Genomic DNA, 23,317 nt, shown 5'->3' with positions numbered 1-23,317 from the left:
TCCAAAACTTAAAATGTAGACATTTATCCAGCATTGATAAAAAATTGGAGGCTTACAGGATTCCGAATGATAAACAGCAAGTATGTATACGTGTAGATTCCAGCCGAGTCGCGTTCTCGGGATCTCTGCACGATGCTGCTTCCTCACACGGTCTCCGACCTGCGCTGCATCAGTGAGCCGATACGTCACTTCCGGTTTCTTCAACGCGTATAGCAGACGCCACCGGAACTCCACAGCAGACACTCTCCCTCTGGATCTCGCAAGAGGGGTTACGCTCTACGCGTTTCGCCGTACGTAGTGACGGCTTCATCAGGAGGTTTTTACATTAAAATATACCTACAGTCTTTTGTTTTTACTGTAACTATATTTCCTTATTTTTGTTGTTACATTGTTAAAGTGTTAAATATTTCAGCCATTCTTAATAAATGTGTCATAAGACACCCGCCAGTGCTGGAAGACGGTCCTTTCAAATGCATGGGCTTCCCAGTGTCAGCGGGTGTCTTATGGCATAGCACCACTTAGTAAACATGAGCACGTTTGAAAACAAGATGCATATTTAAAAGGCCTATATCATTTCTAGTAAAATGTTTAAAAACAAATTTAAATTATTTAAAATATACAATACAGCATACTGATATCAGAAAGACATATCATCTTTTAATATCACTGTGACGATATCTAATATTTGGTCTTCTAACACTCCAGCATACAAAAGGTTAATTTGAGTTAGACGTTACATTTGAAAAATAAATGCTTTGTTATTTTATTTGGGGGGTGGGGGTGGGGTCAGGTCACAATGGTCTGTTTTCTCTGCTGTCTAAAAGTGGGGTCATTAGAGTGTGACCTGGTCTGGAATTGTGGGGTGATTAAAACCATAGACCCACAACCTTTGTTGACAGTGAAAGTAACCAGGACCTACTGAAAGTACTTCAAGGGGGATGTATATCTATCCTATGTATCTATCTATCCAATGTATTCTGGATAAAACAAGGGTGTGTTGCAAGGAAGACATTCCACGTCTGTACCGATTTACTAAATACAGGCATACCCCGGTTTAAGGACACTCACTTTAAGTACACTCGCGTGTAAGGACATATCGCCCAATAGACAAACGGCAGCTCGCGCATGCGCCTGTCAGCACATCCTGAACAGCAATACTAGCTTCCTACCTGCACCAAAGCTGTGCGCAAGCGGGGAGACTATAGAGCCTGTTACAAATGTGTTATTTACATCAGTTATGCACGTATATGATGATTGCAGTACAGTACATGCATCGATAAGTGGAAAAAAGGTAGTGCTTCATTTTAAGTACATTTTCGCTTTACATACATGCTCCGGTCCCATTGTGTACGTTAATGTGGGGTATGCCTGTATAAGATAAATGAGATCCAATATAATTCACAAGGTTACAAAATAAATTTTTGGGACTTTTGACATCAAACAGATTAAATTATACTAAACATGGCACGATTTTGAGAGTGAAAAGTTCAGATATTTGATTGCCCCAGACAAGACTGATTTCTATACATCCGGTAACCTCGCCTGAACACAATAAGGTGAGTCCCATTATTTTAGGAGGTACAGAAACAAAGTTATGTGGTCATTTTTACTCTGAGTCTTTTGAGTTTTATAGAACCTGTCACCCCATCATAACTATGAAGACCTTGATGAGGGGGAGTTCAGGACACGCCCCAGAGGGTGGGCTTATTCTGTTCCTGTTACAAAGGTTTTTTGGATAAAAAACTATTTGGGATATAAAATTAGACTTCAACATAGAGGGTGTGTTTTTGCTAATTACCACCTGGATTCTCTTATTTCCAACTTCACGCCTCTTTGAAGGACCTGATAGTTATGTGGTAACGTATGTTAGGTTTTCTGTTTTATATCCCTGTTTATTTCTTGAAACTGTCTGTGCCCACAATAAAGCAGAGCCAAGGTCTCTGCACATGCAGGTCTCAGAAACCCTTTGTGTAGCTCAAATGTCCAGAGAAATGGCTGCTGCTGGGACTGGAGAGGAAGGTGAAGTGCAGGGACAAAGGAGAGAATGGGCGGGGCCAGAGATTGGGCAAGGGGGCTGTCAGCCTGAAAAGCAGAGCATTTGGTTGCCTCCCCAGCCAGAGCGGCACCAGTCCAGCAAGAGATATCCAGCCAGCTGGGAAAGCCACTGCCAAGCTCCCGCTGGTAGGCGCTGCTCCCATTGGCCCGTTTGTATTTACCTCCAAAGCCCTTTAACTCTCTCAGCCCCACCCCCAATTGGCCAATGCAGGCGAGCATTCGCATCCTGATTGGTTCCTGAGCACCGTCCGTGCTGTGATTGGTCGCCAGCCCTTTTACCAGTATTTCCTATGGTAGCGGGAAATCTATACAAGGGGAACCTGATCAGTGTTCCGGAGCTCATTCTGATACTGACGTGGAGGTGAACTAAACGGTGTGCTGCGAGGCTGTGCCGGAGACACCCGAAAACAAGTCTGGGAGCCTAACCAAGCGGGAAATTCAAAAGTGCCTTTGTGCTTGAAGATAGGACGATTTAAAGCCTGAATAATAATTATGCTATATTGTCTATACAAATTTATATTCAGCATGTAACTAGTTAAAATGAGTATAAATCTAGTATTAAGTTAGAAATTATATTGGGGTAGTTAGAAATAGTTAGTAAAACAATGCAATAGAGATTGGTTTTAAAGATTAGGAACACAGTAAATCCTATAGTTACTTAGTGACAGAACAAGGGAGTTTTGTAAATCAAAGTAAAGATTGCTAAATGAAGAGACATTGTTCTAACGTTGATGATTAACTGAGGACATTTGGCTGATTGTGAGAAAAACAGGTGATTGCAAGTTTAAGGAAAATGTATAAAGATTGTTCTTGGATGTATAGAATTCAGAGTCATTTAACATCAACCAAGCTGAGGATTCTCCAGTCTATAACCAAATTCTCTATATGCCTGAAAACCTGATGTGAGTGAAATGATGCTGTAAAAGATTTATTCTATTTGTCTCTGAATAAATTGGGAAAAGAACCGGACTGAGGACTATTTGATATATCACTGAAAGGTGGAACATTTATTTGCAGCCATCTAATGAAACAAATATTCAGTGCTATGGACTGTCTTGCTGGAGAAGCAGAAAGTGGGACTTTTATGCGGGCTTATTGAAAGTGGTCTGCCGCAAGTCTGGAAGGTCCCTACCCCAACGGAGTGTGGAAGAAAGCCCTGGAAAAGCCTTTAATGGGGCGCTCAGCACCTAACCAGCGAGGATCCCGCCGTATGCCCCTATTTTCGTGCGTATATCTCTGTGTGTTTGGTGCTGTGCTCGCTGGCTAAGACTTGAATAAAAATTCTTTATTGAACTGCTTTGTTCTGTCTGGTGCCAAGATGCCAGTGATGAGTTCTGATCTCCCGTGACAGGCTATTTTGGAACTGTCTGCAATTATTATATTGTATATTTGTTGTAATATTTTTTTTCTGTAACTAAGCACTGTTATTTTTGTATATTACATTTAAAATGTAATAAGTACTGTTTCGGGGCTCTAATTGAACTTTGCAGTCTTTGAAGAGAGTAACTGCATTTTTGGACACATTTTGCTACAATAGGTTTTTGTGTGCTAATCATCTTTTTCCTAGTAGACAGGGGACCGAGGACTCCTAGAGGTGAGACCGTAAAATTATCCGTAATGGTGGCTGCATGTTGAGGTGTAGTGTGACGGACTGGGGGGAGATATAGCTCATTTTAGGGACCCTACAGGGAGATAAGTGAGTCAGTTGGATAGTTGGTGGTATTAACCCTTGTCGCATACACAAGTTACGTGATCACAGGTAACTCGAGGCAGTCCCTTTACATTAAACCATTTTTAAGTTGTCAACAGTGACTCTTAACTTGAATTTTTCGGATGATCAGACCATTGCAATTATTGGGGGATAGTAGACTGGTCAGAGAAAAAGGCACACCAAAAAATTTGTATATGAATTTAGATAATTTCATACATCAGCAGAACCTTTGACATAGTTCTTTAAGAAATAACATTTTGTTACAAATTGTCTAACCTGGTGTTAGCATCCAAACAATCAGAAAGCGTTTTGGGAGTAGTAAGCTGCACAGGTTAGGGCACTTCCATAGGAATTGCTTGAAAGTACCTCCACTCAGCACCAGTGTACAGAAGTACCTATTTTCATATGCACTATGTTGGATGGTCTTAAATCTGCGTTATAGATATGCATCTAAAAGCCATTTAGAAAAGGATACAGTGAAAAGGGAGAGATCATAGCAGCAAATTCCAGCCTAAAGTTTCAGTTACTATATTTACAGCCATTTCAGGATAGACAAGGCAGCAAAAAACCTTGCACTACATCTTTTTTTGTTGTTCTAGGATTGAAGCAAGAGCTGAATCCCGTTAATATCAGCTGCGGGGACCCCCTGCTTCCAGAGATATCTCCGTAGGGATGGCGGTATCTCTGCAGCCAGAAATCTTGTGTGACTAACAAAATGGCTGTGTTTAAATGTCCCGTGTCACGCGGCCCAATAGGAAGCCGTGACATCACCCCTTGCGGCTTCCTATTGGCCCGCGTGACGCGGGACATTTAAACTCCACACCGATACCAGCACCCCCTACTGAGGTAAACATCTCTGGAAGCTGGCAGTCCCCGTAACTGAAATTAATGGGGTTCAACTATGGCGACCCCTTGCTTCAATCCTACAACTAAAAAAAGAGAGAGAAACAAAAAAAGATGTAGTGCTGCTTTAAACATATACTTGGCATTGGAGGGAATTAAGTGTACCTTTAAAAATGTCCACTATTTAGAATGTGGCTTTACCTGCTTTCTCCACGCAATGCAATAGATAATCAAATACAGTGTGATAAAAATAAATTCATAGCACGAAAATACAAATAATTAGGAGAATGTGCTTCCAATTTAAAGCAGCAATCCCCCCTTGTTTTTAGAATTTAATTTTTTCTCTTAGGACTTGGGACTTGGGAGGTCCGCTGGCACTGAACTGCATTATTTAGAAACCCCCAGTTTGAGAGATATTTACCCTTTTTTATGTGCCAGTAACACTAGAGATGTCTGCTAGGGTCATCCAATAAGAATATGCAATATCATGACCTGATGACTGTCAAGATAGAGAGGGTTTGGCCTGGGATTAAAGGGGTTACACCCCATTTGGCCACCCTCTACTCTCACCTGGGAAGCAAGGGGTTAACTGGACTGAGGTCCAGTAATGTGTTTTGCCTTGCTTGATTCCAATGGGGAAAGGCCGGATGGCGAAAAAACGACTAAGTGTAAAATGTTGAAATGTGTAAGTCCATATCTCCGGTTCTGAAATGACCAGAGGGATGGGATTTGGGTGGCATATAGCCAAGGTTCTGGCTTTAATGCATGCCCCTTCCCAGCCCCCTCAGACCAACCAGACGGAGTATGGACGAAGGTAAAGATTTGTGGATTTTCTCATAGACTTCAATGGCGGCGGTTCCTCCATTGAAAGTCTATGGCAGGAAACTCCATTGACGACAACGGCGGAGTTGCTCCATTGAAACCCATGGCGGCGGAGACCGTTGTTTTCAATGAGGATTTAGTGAAACGCTGAGATTTCTGTTTAGCGGAGATTTTTATAATAAAATTTGAAACGGTTTATGTGATATTTGTATAACTCCGGTTCCGAAGGCCGTAGCGGGCTGCAATTTGGACCCTATAGTGTACCACTTCATGCATTAAGGTCTGGAAAGTTTGGACCCGCTGCACCTACCAGAGCCGGGTATTTTAATATGTGTAGGTATTAAAATGTATATGGGGATTTGGATCTGCTCTGAAAAATGCAGACTCCATCTGCTATGTTAAATAAGGCAGGAAGCGCATCCTGAAGAATTAACATAGCCCGGTGATCAAAAGCTAACTGTCCTGATTGTTTATGCTAAGGGCAAGAACAAAGGGGCTGAGTGTTTTTAAGTGTCGGTTTTCACACTTACAGGGAAGCCAAAATCTCCTTCAAAGAGATTTTTGCTAGACAGCTCAGCGCCTTGAGTGCAAGAGAAGGGTTGAAATGGTATATAAGTCAGAGTCACCCCTTACTCAATTGTCTTCATGTATGATCTTCATGTATTGCTGTGATGTCAACATCTGAAACTGAATTATGGAAGAAATGGCCCATCCTGTATCCTGATGGCTTTCTTGTCCTAACCTTTAAGTAAGTGTCCATATTTTGTCTGTTATTTGTATAATCTCGTGTGTTCACCTTTTTCAAGGAATAAATTATATTTTATCATATCTAAGTCTCGTTCAGTTCAACCCAGTTATATTTGGTGTATTATTATAGCCTGTCACAAAGCTCCCGTCACAATGACATTGCGGCTTCCAGTGGGCCTGCAGGTTTGAGGCTTGGATGATTGACTTAAGAAAACATAAAAATAGTGCCGTTCTGCAATCAGTAAATAATAAATCCCACCACATCACCTTCTTATGCCCTTAGGAGCTGGGCCTGTATACCATACAACATATATAGGAATCTACTGTATGTCTAGCAATTTTAACCAAGATATTAAGATATCAAGATACTTGGTTCCAATTTGGGCTAGTATATGTTAGCTTGAGACTTGTCAATAGGCAGATTTAGAAAAAAATGATACGGTGCACATTTTATTATACTACCTCCCATTCTGTATCTCAGGTCGTCTCTCTTCCTTTATTGTGCTTCAAAACTCTCCTTCGGAAACAGAAAATGATTCACAGCATCATAGCAAAATATCCTCTGTGTTAATAGACCGACCACATGAAGATAGCCAAGAGACAATATTTCCAATTGGGTTTGCTTTACTCATTCAATTAACATCAGATATACGAGAACTGGGCTGATGAGTTTTGTGGCAAAAATAAAAAGGTGGATGATAATCTTCATGCAAAACTCTATCATTCAGCGTACCAAGAAATAGGTTACAGTGAGAGAACTGGCAAATGGCAAAACTGGCAAAATCCGTTTCTGGAATTCCTCGTGCTTTCCATTCAAAATCCGTTCCGCGGTGTAAAATCCATTGACGGATTGTTCCAGTTTCAACCCGTGCGGATTAATCCAAAACCGCCATTGGATACAATCTGCATTGATGTTTTAAAATCCTCCAACGGATTGCGTAATCTGCGGATCGGATTGACAGTGATAAAAAAAAAAAAAATCCGGAACGCCGAATCGCCCTTTTTGAGGCTGATTCGTGGAAATCCGCGAACCAAAGGAATTAGGAACTATTTTTCACATAACAATCACAGATACAGCCAATGAGTAGATTTTTGGAGATACCTGCTCCAGTTTTCCTTATCATTGTTGGATGTACACTGGCGACACACTTTATTCGAGCTTGGCTAGTCCCACGAATTCAGGTATACCCGGGTGTATTGAGGTTTGTGACTGTTTTCTGCCCGAGTGCATTGAGTTATTTTCCAAGCAGGGATTGAAGCATTTTATTCCCGCTGGCTGCAATACTGTACAGTATATATATATATACTGCATTACAATTCATGAATTTATGCCATCTGGTAGACACGCGAAGCATTGCAGCCTATTAAATCCTAATCATTATCATTTAATAGATCAGCCGCCCATCAGCCAGGCATGAACCCAGGCTGGGAAGGCAAATGCAACGGGGCTTGTCAGAGGTGAGGAGTGGCGCATTCCAGGTATCTGCCAGGTACATACCGGGTATTTGCTCGAATAAAGTGTGTCGGTGCAGTATCTGGGCCAATGAGGCATCAAAAGGGTAGACTGTTATGTTTGTAGATTTAAAAGTACCTCGGATCAAAAAATATATCTGTCCCAATGTATAATTAAACAAATACTGCACACAAACATACGCGCACGCGCACACACGCACAACAATGGTAGCAAAAACATTAAAATAGAAGCAAAGGGGGCGCATGCGCGGCGGCTGAACTGCATGGACGTTTGAGTCATCTGCTCCGTCTTCAGCCGGCGGCAAAATCAATAAAACTTAACATCATAACACGAGAATTTAATAAATAAACTGTCTCAAAGCTGCCTCAAGACAGCAGGATGTCAAAGGGGACTCGCTCGAAGCGCACATCAACAGTCCTCACTGACTATTTTGTAAAAGGGGACTCTGCACGCATGAAGAGCCAGGAGAATATGGCGCGAAGCGGCTCTGAATCCGAGGAGGAGGAGGAGGTCGGGGAGGAGGGAAACCCCAGGGACAACCAAATAATGAGACGGAGGGACATGAAAGAATTTTGTCTGGACATCAAGAGATGCCTACAGTCGGAGCTAGCGGCAATACGGGCAGACATAAGGGGGATTGGGGAGAGGACTGACTCACTAGAGAAGAAAATGGAAGCCACAGTAAAAGCACTCCATCGCACAGATAAACAGGTGGCACAGGTACAAGAGTCGGTCAGGGAGCTCATGGACAGGCAGGAAGATGCCGAGAACCGGGACAGAAGGAATAACGTCCGAGTCCGAGGGGTGGCAGAAACAGAGACAGACCCTGAAGACTTCATGGGGAGATGGCTACAGCACCTAATGCCGGACCGAGCAGAACAAGACCTGCACCTCGATCGCTGCCACAGAGCACTGAGAGCGAGGCCCCAACCTGGAGACCGACCACGTGACATCATCGCCCGATTCCACTTCTTCCGAATTAAAGAGGCATTTGGACAAATGACCAGAAACGAAGTGGAATTCGAAGGGCATAAAATACACATATATCAGGACATTTCTCCCACCACCCTAATAAAAAGACAACAAATGACCCCAATCACCAAAGTCCTAAGGGAGGGGGGAACCCGGTATAGGTGGCTGTACCCCTTTGGCCTTCTCGTGGTCCAGAATGGAAAGGCCCACACTATAAGACGCCGCGAAGATGGAGTGACCTTCCTTAAAAATCTGGGGCTCCAGGATAAAATCCCTGAGGGGATGGAAGCAGGAGAGCCAGTGCCCGAACCATCCTGGAGAGACGGTAGAAGAGGGGAAAAGAAAAAAACAGCCCGCAACCCTAAGTGAGATTCCGCGCGACAGTCCCAGTTACACACCGTTACCTTCCTGTTCCAGTTGGGACCTCGAGGCTGCGAGCTCATTCCGGGACTCCCTCAGGTCAGTGGCACTCCTATCCCCGGGCTCGGACGGCGCTCCTCTCCAAATGGTGGCCATCTTGGATCAGCATCCACCTCATACTGAGGGAGGGACGGATCGGGGAGGAGCCAGGGAGAGTTCTGCCTCGTATCGCGAGAATCCGGCAAATCAGTAGCCCTGCCACACACAAGATGGCGCCGAGACCGGAAGAGGAGATGACGCAGCACCCAACGGAAGACCTGCGTTCCTGATGCCCGAGCAAGCCAATGATGCGGCGACTACACAGATCGGGGGGGGGGGGGGGGGGAGAGGGTGGCAATATATATTTATGAACAATGACAAAAAAAAAATATAGGACGCCATTCCAAAGCACACCCCACATATATAAAGAATACAAAACACAATAGGAAAACTGGAGCTACCGGAGCACAGCACCCTCAGGCTCATACCCCCTGCCCCCTACCTACGCCCTACAGACAACCCCCTCTAGAGAGACATGAGCAAGCTGGATCAATAGATTACAGGAAGGGAACATATAGATTAGAGGTTAGAATCTAAGATTAAAGTTAGAAGTTACCGTTAATGCCCACAGTTAAAACCAGGGAGTTCATCTGGTCCCAGGGCACAAATATAAGGAGCGTGAGACCAAGAGTAGTTGAGTCAGTTCGTTAGAAAATCAGATGTTAACATTATACAAGTTACATATACAGATGCAGCCGCCGGCCGGAGCTGCAGTCTGGTCGTTGCCATGAGCCTACACCCTCGACTCGGGGAGCCCACCCCGAAGTATGAGGAAGTCCTTGGGAGGAGGGGGGTTGGAGCCGCCAGGCGGACGGGAGGAGTGCTGGAAGCGGCCCCAGTTGACCCCCATATTCCAAAGGCATGGGAAGGACAGTGGCCTAGAGCCATTAGTATCTTCCCCACTATATGTATCTTTCCCTATGTATCCTCCGTTCCTTGTGTATACCCCACTCCCCCCCCTATCTTCTACCAAGGTGGAGCAACATGGTGGTCTGAGGCACTGCAGGACATCGCAGGGCGGCAGGGGATCCCGGGGATCGACGTGTCACCTTCCTGGGGACCTCGACTGAAAACAGGTGAGACACAACACATATTATGGCGCTAAAGGTCATATCACATAATACCAAAGGGCTAAACTGCCCTCGCAAGAGAAAGGTAGCCCTCACGGACTACAGGAGAAAGGGAGCAGACGTGGTACTACTACAGGAGACACACTTTAGCTCCACCAGCTTTCCGAAATACTTCGACAAGCATTATACGCAGGCCTTCCTATCCTCCGCAAAGGAGAAGAAGCGGGGAGTAGCAATACTTATTCATAAGGGAATAGACTTTGTAGTAGACACAATCAAGAAGGACAGAGAAGGGCGGTTTCTCCTGTTGACCGGAACTATCCAACAACAATACATTACACTTGTGACTATATATGCCCCAAATGGCCATGACACTGATTTCTACACAGCAACTTTTAAGGCAATACAGAGACACGCCAAGGGCGCTATAATAATAGGGGGCGACTTTAACGCTGTTCTGAACACAACCCTAGATAGATCAGGACCCCCCAGGACAGGCCTACAGGCAAGACCTAAAGCACTGGAAAAGGGCCTACGTGACTTAGAACTGGTGGACATATGGAGGGAACTACACCCCCTAGTTAAAAATTATACATTTTACTCCCATCCACACAACTCCTTCAGCAGAATCGATTACTTCTTTGTCAGTGGCAGACTGGTCCCGCAGATCTCCCACACAGGGATCCATGATATTTCGTGGTCAGATCATGCACCCATAGAGCTACGGTGTACACAGATAGGGATGGACAGGCCAGGAGCAAATTGGAAACTAAATGAATCCCTCATCAAAATACCGGAATTACACAAAAGGATAGAAAATGAAATTAGACATTTCTTTAAAGAAAATAAAGGAAGCGTTCAGTCTCATATCACCCTCTGGGAGGCACACAAAGCAACACTAAGAGGGATTATTATCAGTATTGCGGCCAAAAGAAAGAGAGAGAGGAACGCAAAAATATTGGCGGAACAACAAGAACTGAAAAATCTCTGGGACCAGCATAAGAGGTCTCCCGACCCCGCTTCCCTTTTAAAGATTAAAGACACCCAGACAAAGTTAAATCTGTTACTCACTTCTCAGGCCGAGAAGGCACTGACTTGGTCAAAGAGGAATTTTTTTGAAAAAGCGAACAAGCCAGATACCTTGCTGGCCAGAATGCTCAACCCCAGGGGAGAGATTTATAGTATTCAGGCAATTAAAACACAATCGGGCACAATATCAGCTAACCCCCAGAATATTGTGGGAGAATTCAAAAAATTTTATGAGCAATTATATGATGGAAAGAAGGTGATCCGCTCCTCTGACACAGACGGGGCCCTTCGGGATTTCCTGAGGGGTGCGAACCTACCAGGACTGGGGGCGGTTGAAAGAGAGGTAATGGGTAGGGATTTCACCTCGGAAGAGGTTATGGAGGTAATCACTAATTTGAAACCTTCTAAGGCCCCGGGTCCCGACGGATTCTCTAATCTTTATTATAAAAAGTATAAAAAACAATTGACTCCACATCTCCTCCGCATGTTTAATCAAGTATTAGGGGGAACTCCTTTCCCACGACATATGCTCCAAGCGTCCATCTCAGTAATATACAAACAGGGAAAAGACCCGCAGGACTGTGGTAGCTACAGACCAATCTCCCTGATTAATTCGGACATTAAAATCTATGCGAAATTGCTGGCCAACCGTTTGAGTCTAGTCCTACCCAGGCTGGTGCACCCAGATCAGGTCGGGTTTATCGCGGGCCGGCAAGCCGCAGATAACACCAGACGAATTATTGATCTGTTAGAAATAGCCAATGTTAGATCGATTCCAGTTATGGCGCTCAGCCTGGACGCAGAAAAGGCATTTGACAGGATAGACTGGCCATACCTCGAGGCTACGCTTGGAGCATTTGGTCTGGGGGAGAAGGTGACAAAAGCTATTTTGGCCCTATATTCGGACCCGTCGGCTAGGGTGACCCACCGAGGATTCGCTTCGGATCCCTTCACAATTAGCAGTGGCACGAGACAAGGCTGCCCGCTCTCCCCACTTCTTTTTGCACTATGCATGGAACCCCTCGCTGCTCAGATAAGAGACAGCAAAGATATCACGGGTATTGTCATTGGAAGCCAGTCGCATAAAGTGGCACTGTATGCGGATGATGTATTCCTGACAATCTCTAGGCCCCTTACCTCTCTGCCAAACCTATTCAATTTACTGGGGAGGTTTAATAAGATCTCCGGGTTTAAAATTAACCAGTCTAAATCTGAGGCCATGAACATAAATCTACCAAAACTAATGGAGAAGCTGATCACCCTCAACTTTAATTTTAAATGGCAGCAGAAGCAAATTAAATATCTAGGTATAAACGTTACAAAGACAACCAATCTGCTATATCAGGCCAACTATCCTAAACTAATAAGCACCCTGAAAGGGGACATACGGCGATGGGCTACATTAAAAATTTCTTGGATAGGGAAGATTCACTGCATTAAGATGAATCTGCTTCCCCGCCTCCTGTATCTTTACCAAACCTTGCCGGTGCCACTTAGATTGAAGGACACCCTCGCGCTTCAATCAGAAATAGATACATTTATCTGGGGAGGTAGGAGAGCGAGAGTGGGCAAGCAGATAATGCGTAGACAAACGGGAGCGGGAGGGCTAGCGGTACCTTGCTTGTTCTCATATTACAAAGCGGCACAATTATGCCAAATTGCGCAATGGCACGCCGATCCGGATTCAAAACGATGGGTCGAGATAGAAAAGGAGATTTGCTCCCCAATTGAACTGAAAAGTCTAATTTGGCTCCCTAAAAAGGTGCGATCAGGTACCAAATGGTCGCTATCCTCAATGACCAACTCACTCTCGGTGTGGGAGAGCACGAGACTTAAATGTAATTTGACCCACCAAAAATCAGGCATGACCCCCCTATGGGATAATCCTTTATTTGCTCCGGGACTGAACAGTACCAACTTCGCAATCTGGAAAGCTAACCACCTTAATAGATTAACAGATCTGGAGGGTAGAAGAGGCATACAAACTTTTGATATACTAAAAACTGACAAACATATCCCAAATGCTGAATTCTTTAGATACCTCCAGATCAGAGCATTTTACCAGGCTCACCAACCGATAAATCAATTAACAAACTTCGAAAAGCTCTGTCGTTCAGGGACAACCACTAAGGGACTCATATCTCAGTTGTACAAGGAAGTAATGGGTTCGGGGGCAGTGGTAGCAGAAAAACTGAGTTACATGACCAGCTGGGAGTCGGACTTGGGGGAGGTGTTGGAGCTGGAGGAGTGGACAAAAATCGCGACTGCAGTCTCCAAGAGCTCCATGTGCACGACCCTACGGGAGAACGCATATAAAGTTATGATGAGATGGTACTACACTCCCACAAAATTAGCTAAATTTCTGCCCAGTTACTCCCCATTGTGTCCCAGACAATGTGGACAGCAAGCAGATTTGTTGCACATGCTGTGGTCCTGCCCCAAAATAGTCGGGATCTGGGAACAAATTAAAGATTGGCTAAATAGTATCCTGGACGTAGAGGTCTCATTGGACCCGTGGCTGTTCCTTCTGAACAGACCGTTAAAAGGACTACCCAAGCATGCCCATAAACTGATAACTCACTTTGCAATGGCAATGCGGGGGGAGATCACAGCACGATGGAAACAAAATACGATCCCATTAATAGCGGCAATTCGGAACAGAATCTGGACGGTCTGTCAGATGGAGAAGCTGACTAGCCTCGTGAATGACACGGGGGAAAATTTTATAAAAGTCTGGATGCCGTGGCTGGCCCAGGTAGATATTCCGGGGGTAGAAAGGTCCACAATTTGGCAATGATAGAAAGAAATGCGTTCTCCCCTGGGGCGATAGCACAAAACCCATAATAACAATAAAAAAAAAAAAATAGACAGACGGATTGACCCAGAGAGGCTGAGTGCCCGGGGAGGAGGGCACGGAGGAGTCCGGGGAGATCCCAAGCCCCCCCCCCTGTAAGAGATGATCCAGAGGTAATAAGGCTCACAGTGGAACCACAGTAGAAGATACCCTTCCCCACCCCCTTCTCACCACCCCCCCCCCACTTTCCCTTAGGTTTAGCTTAGAGGTGTTTGTCTGTCTGTCGGTCACCCCTGTTTGTCCTGTGCATAGTTAGATCATATGGACGCTTGACTTTGTTATGAAATTGATATGGATAAAAATGTTTGCAATGTCTGATGTACATGTGACCCTTCAATAAAATTTAAGTTGAAAAAAAAAAAAATAGAAGCAAAGGTTTCAAATGTCAAGCTTATGCAGAACTTAAAATGACATCCACATGACTCACAGAGTACTGTATACAGTATAGGTTTTAGGTTCTGCCATCTGAAACATCACACAAATGAGCCCTCACTCACATTTGTCACTTGTTCGTTTCCACATTCTTTTGTCACAGGAATTTCCCTGTAGTTTCATCTTATTTCAGGATTCTCAAACTGTGGGTCCTGAAAGACTAAAATCAACTGAGGCAGCTGCTCTCGCTGGAGGTAAATAGTGAAGGCTGATTTGTGACATGCTGCTCTTCAGAAAATGGACCATTCACTTTGATAAACATATAATGTGTATGTCTCAATATAGATGATCTACTAAAAGTATGGTGGTCCTTCACACGATCATGAACACTGAAGGGGGCTGCAAAATGCAGGTTTGAAAAACCAATCCTGTTTCATTAATCATCTTATAAAGCCAAACATGAGTTAAAGACAGTTGTGCAGCTAGGGTAGGGTCTGATTGGTCAAGGCCAGATAACAAAATCCTTAGTTTGCCATATCACACAATGGATTGTGGCAGAGCAGCCGCAGCAGTTCAGACCATGACTGTGGGACAGCAACCCGTGACTCATCTCCATTCTTCTTGTCCTGTTAAATGAACCCAGGGGGTGGGGAGTAGAGAGAGAGAGACATACTCAGTGGTTAGGCTCCTAGCTGACCCCACTTGCTTTGCTAGGTGGCCTACCACTGGGCAAGTGCTGGCTATGCACCTGTTTAAGGACGGGAAGAATCACAACTATATAACTAAGGTAAACAATCTGTCTGAAGATGGGGCTCAGTAGTTCCGAGAGCTTGTACTCTTTAAACAGCGAGTTAGCTTTTAGAGGTATGACTTCTAACTTAGTTTTGTTTCTATATTCTACGGGTTAGCGTGATACCATTATCAGAAATCTTACCTTTTTGAAACTGTTAAAATCTAGGCAGGTTTAAGAACATATTGAAAATGAAACACACCATAAATCCCTGTGCCTGCCTTAGCCCTTTGAATGTTGGAAAGATAAATGCCCTATTTGCTCCTTCAGCAATCCCATGACTCTGTACCCCTTTCATCCCAAGTGGCCCTCTTCTGTTTCAAGCTTGAGGTCAAGCAGATGGCCGAAAACTAAACAATGGTCAGAACGACTGGTTTTTACTGGTGTACCAGCTACTGTTATACACTCTGAACACCAAAAGGGCACTGAGGCGTTCAACCTCAATTTTACTGTACATGGGATTCAACTATTTAAATAAATGAACAATAAAAAAATGTAACACAGAAGAAACCTCACTCCCAAGTGGTTACTACTTAATATTCAACCGTCTTAACTTTACCTGCCAGGCCTAACCAACCACAACATTCCTGAAGAGTAGTTTTGGGCTGTTTTCTGGTACACATGGTTTGTTTAAGTCTGGGGGCCTCCTTGTCGGAACACTTCTCAGAGCAAACTCAATCTGACATTGTTTAAAATGTCTCATTTATTAACAGTGGAGTTTTGATCTAATCTCGGCGAAACTCACCCACGTCAAGTCACATTGATTGTTACCGATTTGCAATAAATGTCACTGATCAGTGCTCTCATAACCCCCATTTATTATGCTGTGAAGCTGACTTCTTCACGACAAGCTGTGTTCTCCATTCATATGAATATACTGTAGCTGAAAAGCTTCTTTAACATTGAAAAGCAACTTATCAGCATACTGTATTGAATAGGAGCCAGAGGCTTCTATAATGTCTTACTGAGGTTTACTCAGAGTAAGTATCTTTCCATCAAAATGCAATTTTTGGTCTAAACCCCCAAAATCTGATGCATGTGAAGCACTCTGAAACCTCTACCCAACATAGTATTGGAACAATTGGCACATGTTGTAATGTTTGTGGAACTCTTTTCCCGAGCTCTTTTCTTTGTACTGGATTGGTGCGACCCAGAGTTACAGATATCCTATTCCTATAACACACGGTAAATTAATTTAGATTTCATTCCCTCTTTTTAGTTCTCCTGGTTCTGCGTGGAGTTTCCCGATGATTCCAAGAGGACAGTTACTTTAGCTCATGGCATTTCCCTTCTACTTTCCTACAGGAAAACCTGAGGTCAATTCAAATCTACATTTTTCATTTAGGTAACATTCCATTTGTCATGTTCCCGCGTAGTGTTTACTTATGCAAATGTTGTCTACATTCACAACAATAATAACAGTCACACAATGACCACGAGTCATCAAAGCGCGATCCGCACAATCGCGGCCGATTCGCCGATACCTGTAATTAAAGTTAATGACAGATATTGCCAATTCTGGAGCGATCGCGTGTTTATGAGTATGTGAGATATTTCGACAAAAATAACTTATGGCTTGAACGTCTTAAAATGTCCTGTCATTTACATGTTTACTCCAGTCCTAAAGAGTAACTCACACTTTCACAAACAAAATATTTTCGCATTTACTGGACTTACTTAGCCAAAACATAGTGGTAAATTGAGATAGCATTAGGGGTATAAAGTATCAATACTTTTGTATTTACAGATGGAGTACCACTCATTTTTATTTGCAAGCTTAAAATGTCCCCTTTGAGAAAAATGAATTCATTTTTACAAAAGATGCTTTCCCTTCTTGCTTTTCTAACATAAATATTGTAAACATCTTCCTAAAAAAAGGGATGCGAACTGCTGAAAACAGTCCTGCATACTGGTGAGATTTGCATGTGCTTGCTATGAATAACAAGCTAAATGGCATCAATAACTTGACATATTACATTGGAAGCTAACATATGTTAAGGGTTTACGCCAGCTTTGACTCTGCTGTTTCACTGACGTATAAAGAGTGGAAGAATATGAAACTGACATATTCCAGTTTCCAGCTCTTCCTTCCATTGCCCCAGAGGCCATTCCCTATAATGGATGGTAATACAATTAATCAGAGTCAAATGTATTGGCCCCAGAATGTTCAGATATTGCAACTGGCTCGAAGTCAAAGCTTGATGCATCAACCCTGTCTCTAGAAGCAAGAATAAGGAAATACTCTGTAGAACAGATGTCACAAAGTTATCCACCGTTACAATAGTTAATGCTACCTTTGAATGGCCAAGAATGTTGAAAATGCTTGTAATCTGCAAGGATGGGACGGCAGTAAGCAGGAGAATGTCGCACCATCTAACAGCGATGGATAAAAGACTTGCAGGGATTTGGAGATGTAAATCAGAATATGGCCAGTAAAAAACAGACCCCTTATTCAGTATAGTAAGTAGAGATGTGTGAACCTTTCCAAAATGCAGGGTTTTTTTTTTACCAAATTTGATTCCTGGCAAACCGGTTTGCCAGAACTTTTAAGGCCTAAAAATGTCTCCAAAATCACACATTTTCCCCATCGATTCACTCTTTTGCCAATTCATAGCAGCTCAGTCACATTTCGCCAGTGATTCGCCAACTATTTATGGTGTACAGTGTATTTCAAATGTGATCACAGGATTCATTCTATGTGTTGTATACAGGAGTGTTTGGGGGGGGGGGGTATAGTTCTCTTCCTCCATATTCCTTCATCCATCAAATAAAGTTGAAATAAACATTTACTTGGTGCTTGGAGAATTGCTTGTGCACTGTGACTGAATCACAACATTTTTTTTATCAAATAAAAAAGGAAAATATTGCATGGTTTGCATTTCTCTAATGTAATAAGAAGCCCCCACACTGTCACAATAAAACAAATGAAAAAATGATATTCGTATATAGCATAGCTTACCTGTTAGTGAGACTTCTCCACAGCTGTGGACCTGAAAGAAAATCAAACGTTATAAACTGAAACGAGCCTATTGCATGTTTAATCTTGGTTAACAAATATCAAACAATGATGCGATACGGCATGAATTATCGGTGGTGCTGGACTACTTTTTCAATTTGTAACCAAACGCTTGGGTAGAGCAAATGGGGCCCTTCTAAATTCATGCGTTTTCCCTCGAGACATCCAGGTGGTAGTTTCCATATCCACCTAAAGTAAACATTATATTCTATGATCCGGACTGCACATTCAATCTGAACTTGAAAAGCAGCTGCTGTATTACAGGCTCTTCAGCACAAAAGTGAATAATGGTGACTCACGGAAACGGGTTTCATATTTTTTATTCTGAAGAGCATACAGTAGAATAGACAAACAGGAAGGGATTACATGCAACTGCTCTATTTTATTTTGTTGTTGCACTATTTCTGCAGTCACTACATTAGAATATTTTAAAATAATGTAGCACTGTGAATGTGTCTAGGTCTCCTTTAATCAAAAGCTGCATGCGCCCATCATTGTGCTAGTGAAGAATACAGAGGTTGGATTACCGTAATGTTAAGAAATGACAGCTTCTCATGACCAATCCACCAACGGTTGGGCAGAGCAAATACAATTGACACACGCTACATTTCTCCCATTAATGAATGGTAACCCGATCTCATTATAAGGCATGCTGTGTTCATTAGTCTAGCTCCTGTTATTTTATTTATACGACTGCCTGCTTTGATACTGGGATGGTGATTGGGCAGTGATCCACGGCAAACGCAAGTCGTATCCACTTTGCATTGTTCTGTAATTACAGGCTATGCTGATATAGGATTACATGACTAACGTTTTGTCATTTGAAACTCAAAAGCAACAAGAAGCAATGACATTTTTTGTTGTTGAACCCCATGAGTAATACATATAGGATGTGTCCAGGGGCACATTTATCGGTATTCTTGCATAAACATTGCTAGCACCCAAAAACGAAAACATTTCCTCAGCACTCAGGGGTACAAACACACACTTAAAGGATTAAAGCCAGAATTCTCTCTGGGGCAAGTCACAGAAGTGCAGAGAGGAATATGCCATAGAATTGTCATAACTGTGTAACGGGTATTCCACCCCACCCAATCTCATATATAGTGTGGGTGAGTAGAACATGCGGTGTTACCGGTGTGGTGCGTATACCTGCAGGCTCACAGGAGGTCTGAGCCTCCGCTAATGAGAGCCTGGGGTGAATCCTCTGGAACAGATCTTCGTTTACAGCGCCTCCACCTATGTAGGATTCTATGGACGTGTAGAATGACCCTACATAGGAACCCAATTAGAAACCACACACACAGTCAGTGATTATAATAACTAAGGACTTTACTAACGAATAATAATGATAACCTGTGTCTCTCTCACGGTGAGACACTAACAGTGACGTCTCGCAGGACGATTCCCAAACACTAGGTGATCCCACCCAGTGTCCCAAGAACCCCACCCAATGTCCCGTACTCCTACAGAGATAGTCAATGGGTGACTGCGCAGTCACTAAGAACCTCTAGGCCTGTTGGTGCACATGTGATGGTATAATACCTGCCGAGCACTCCGGTGCTCGGGTCAGCAACAAACTTCTCAAAGGGTCAGACGTGTGATGAGTCCGTCTGATCCTCCAACCGAACTCCTTGCACGTGCGGACCACTAGGGCGGTCCCACTCTGGAATCGTCTCTGTGGACCCCAACGTGGGTCCAACCGCTTCCACAGGAACAGCAGCAGCCGCTGTGTCCCTATCTATATAAGTGGTACTAACGTGACAGGAACCCTAACCTAGGGCCTGTCCCTGTAGTACAGCAACCTGTAGTGGCTTGGGGAACTCCTAGGGCCTGCAGGGGGTAATGACCTGTCCCACTCCCCCAACTACCCAAGTCCCTTCGGTAAGTGATCTGGAATGGACTAGAGTACTCTTCCATGCAGTACTTGGGCGTCTACCTACTGTTGGCTAGCCTAGTGCAGATCCTCTCCAGAATTCCTGACCTCGTTAACAGGCTATCCCTTCAGGCATCCTACCCCTAGCGCTACCTCAAGGTGACTAGAACAGCTATAGCCCTTCTCCAGACCCACTACTCTCTGACTAGTCCCAGCGCCTACCGCAGCAAGCTGTAACTCACTGGAGGCTGCAGCCAACGTGCTGCGCAACAAGGTGCCTGCCTATCAGACCTCACAGCACTGCTCGCTGTGACCCTGACAATGCAGCACTCTAACAACACTAAGGGCAGCGTCCCTATCTTGGGCCTCCCTCAGTACTTAACCCACTACGCTAGCGGGGGGTTGGGGCCTACCTGGGGTGTGGGTACCTATGGGGTGCAGGAGCTGCTCTCACTCCCCGCACCCTTCTTCCCTCACAGCTCCCTAGCTCCAACTCTCTATCACCTTCTGAACAGTTACCCACCCAACTAGTGGGGAGTTGGGGTCTACCTGGAGTGTAGGTACCTATATGGGGCAGAAGCTGCACTCGCTCCCTACACCCTACTTCCCTAACAGCTCCCTGACTCCAACTCTCTAACTGCAGACTTCCTTCTCTCAGCTCCCACTAATGTAAGTGGCAGGGTCCCTAACCTGAGGGCTGCCCCTGGCAACACTCACCTTACTGGGGAGCTGAGCTATCTCTGACCAAGGGGGTGCTGGCCTAATACAGGGGAGTCCCTCTCTCCTGCACCCTACCTCCTTCCCTTGTCTGCCTCCTTGCTCTGCTTCTTCCTGACTGACGTGACTCATGCAAAGCCCGGGAAATGTATCTCTTTTCCTCCAGGGCAGTCCTACATCTCTATTGGCTCCTATCAAGCACCTGGTGCCTGCCTCGCTATGCCTCATGGGAATTGTAGTCCCGAGGCCCCTACAATAACATTGGGACCGCGTGCGTTCCTCCCCTCTGCCTACACTAACTCCTAATGGCCGCCTCAAGCTCTCCCTATGCTTCCCTACTCTCGCGCGACCTCCTAAGAGCTGCCTTAGCTCCCTACCCCTATCTGCGCATGCGCGACCTATCTGGGGCTCTCCTGCCCTCGCGCGATCACTGCGCATGCGCGACTTGAAGCGCAATGGCGGCGCTCTCCTCGCCGGCCGCCGGGACCTTAGAGACGCGACCGCGGCCTTAGCAACGGCCCGATCGCGTCCCCGGCAACCGGCCTGCTCGCGGAGACAGCGCACCGCTCCCTGCAACGGCCCCCACCCTTGGGATGGCCGTCGGGTCTGCCGCTGGCCTCCGGCAGTACCCGGCATCGCTTGTGCCCACGGAGGCTCCCGAGGGGGTCGCAGGGGGCAAAGGGTGACCTGGCTACAACTGTGATCCAAGAAGTCAAAGTTGGACATCCTATGTAGGCCTGTGAGTTTATCCTCCTCTTAACAATGTACAGGCATACCCCGGTTTAAGTACACTCACTTTAAGTACACTCGCGAGTAAGTACATCTCGCTCAATAGGCAAACGGCAGCTCACGCATGCGCCTGTCAGCACGTCCTGAACAACAATACAGGCTCCCTACCTGTACTGAAGCTGTGCGCAAGCGGGGAGACTATAAAGCCTGTTACAAATGCCTTATTTACATCCGTTATGCACGTATATGACGATTGCCGTACAGTACATGCATCGATAAGTGGGAAAAAGGTAGTGCTTCACTTTAAGTACATTTTCGCTTTACATACATGCTCCGGTCCCATTGCGTACGTTAATGTGGGGTATGCCTGTACTCAATTAAAACACTAGGGGGGTATATTCAATATCGTCTGAAGCGGCTGTTATTGGCTGAAAACTCCCATTAACATCAATGGCCTCTCGTGACTATAATTAATTACCCTATAAACTGTAACCTACAAAGGCCTGTACTACATAATGATTGGATAGTTCCTTTTTTTTTATCAGTCTCATGTGTGCATGTCCTGGTCCTTCAAGCATCTTTGACAATCCTACACATGTAGAAGGCTTTATTGTTTTTCTCTGGTGTGGTATGTTGGGCTATATGGTGTACTGTATATCTGTGCCTGACTAAAAGAATGAGCCAATTCCAGCCATATCCCAGATGTAAATTCTGTACATTGCTTAAGCATTACAGATCACTTAAACCCTATTGGAAATATAAAGTCCCACTAATTTAAACTGGGTCTATATTTATTGGCTAATTCTACCTTTAAACTATATTCCTATGTCCAATTACTAACAAAAGGTGCAATCCCTGGTAGTTGACACAAAAATTACATTTTGTAAAGAATTTAGCACTCTAGCTGGCTTCCTTAAACATATGTAACCATGCTTAAATCAAAGATTTAGCTGCTACTGTTTTATTTGGATCCACTATTGTCTGAAGGGAAAGACGGAGCACAAACAATGCAACAGAAAAAGTCACGATCAAGGGGTAACTCCCATAAAAATTAATTTCTTGAATTAGTTGCTCACATAGATAGCTAGCATAAACCGCTATGGCTCGAAACGCGCAGGTGCATTGTTTACTTGCTAGCTATCAATGTGAGCAACTAATTCAATACATTAATTTTTATGGGAGTTACCCCTTGATCGTGACTTTTTCTGTTACATTGGCTGTGCGCCGTTTTTCCCTTCAGATGATCTTGGATCTACCTATGCATACAGGTTCTGCACATAAAAAGAAGACAGCGCATGACTCTCATAGTGTAAAAATATATATAAATGATAAAATAATCTTATGTGGTAAGGTATGCACGTACAGAATAATCAATCAATTAGGCAGGGCATGTTTAGGGTACATGTTACCACTCGAGTATCCGGTGATTCCCATTTCGTGGACGACCGCTGTCCTCGTTAGATTCATCTCCGGTCAATGTAGACGTTCTCGTGTCTAGTTGTCTGAATGTCCATACAGTCACTCACAATGCCGGAACCACCCGCACAGCAGTAGTTGACCTCCTCAGTAGGGAATCAGAAAACTCGGCGGATTGCAGGAACAATTTAATCCCCACTGCTGGCTATAGGGTTCAAAACCCACAGATAGAGATACAAAAGAAATCGGGGCACTCACATGCTGTCCACAGATGAATTGAAGAAAAAAGTAGGGTAACCTGGATAACTTCCAGGTTTCTTTTGTATCTCTATCCGTTGCTTTCTATTGTCAGTGGCACCCGGAAG

At 44.4% G+C, this 23,317-nt stretch overlaps 1 protein-coding gene across 1 annotated transcript in view; it reads right to left on the bottom strand.

Moving 5' to 3' along the window:
- Nucleotides 1–23,317, bottom strand: part of RETREG1 (reticulophagy regulator 1) — a 167,925-nt gene that overhangs the window by 90,548 nt on the left and 54,060 nt on the right. Inside the window, exon 3 of the mRNA XM_075585924.1 lies at nucleotides 18,158–18,188. Coding sequence (XP_075442039.1) covers nucleotides 18,158–18,188 — 31 coding nt within the window. The remainder of the gene's footprint in view (nucleotides 1–18,157; nucleotides 18,189–23,317) is intronic.

The sequence above is a fragment of the Ascaphus truei genome, chromosome 2 (assembly GCF_040206685.1).
Source record: "Ascaphus truei isolate aAscTru1 chromosome 2, aAscTru1.hap1, whole genome shotgun sequence".
In the NCBI taxonomy this organism is placed as follows: Eukaryota; Metazoa; Chordata; class Amphibia; order Anura; family Ascaphidae; genus Ascaphus; species Ascaphus truei.
The sequence above is the reverse complement of the archived record's forward strand: the minus strand, read 5'-3'. Positions and strand labels throughout refer to the sequence as shown.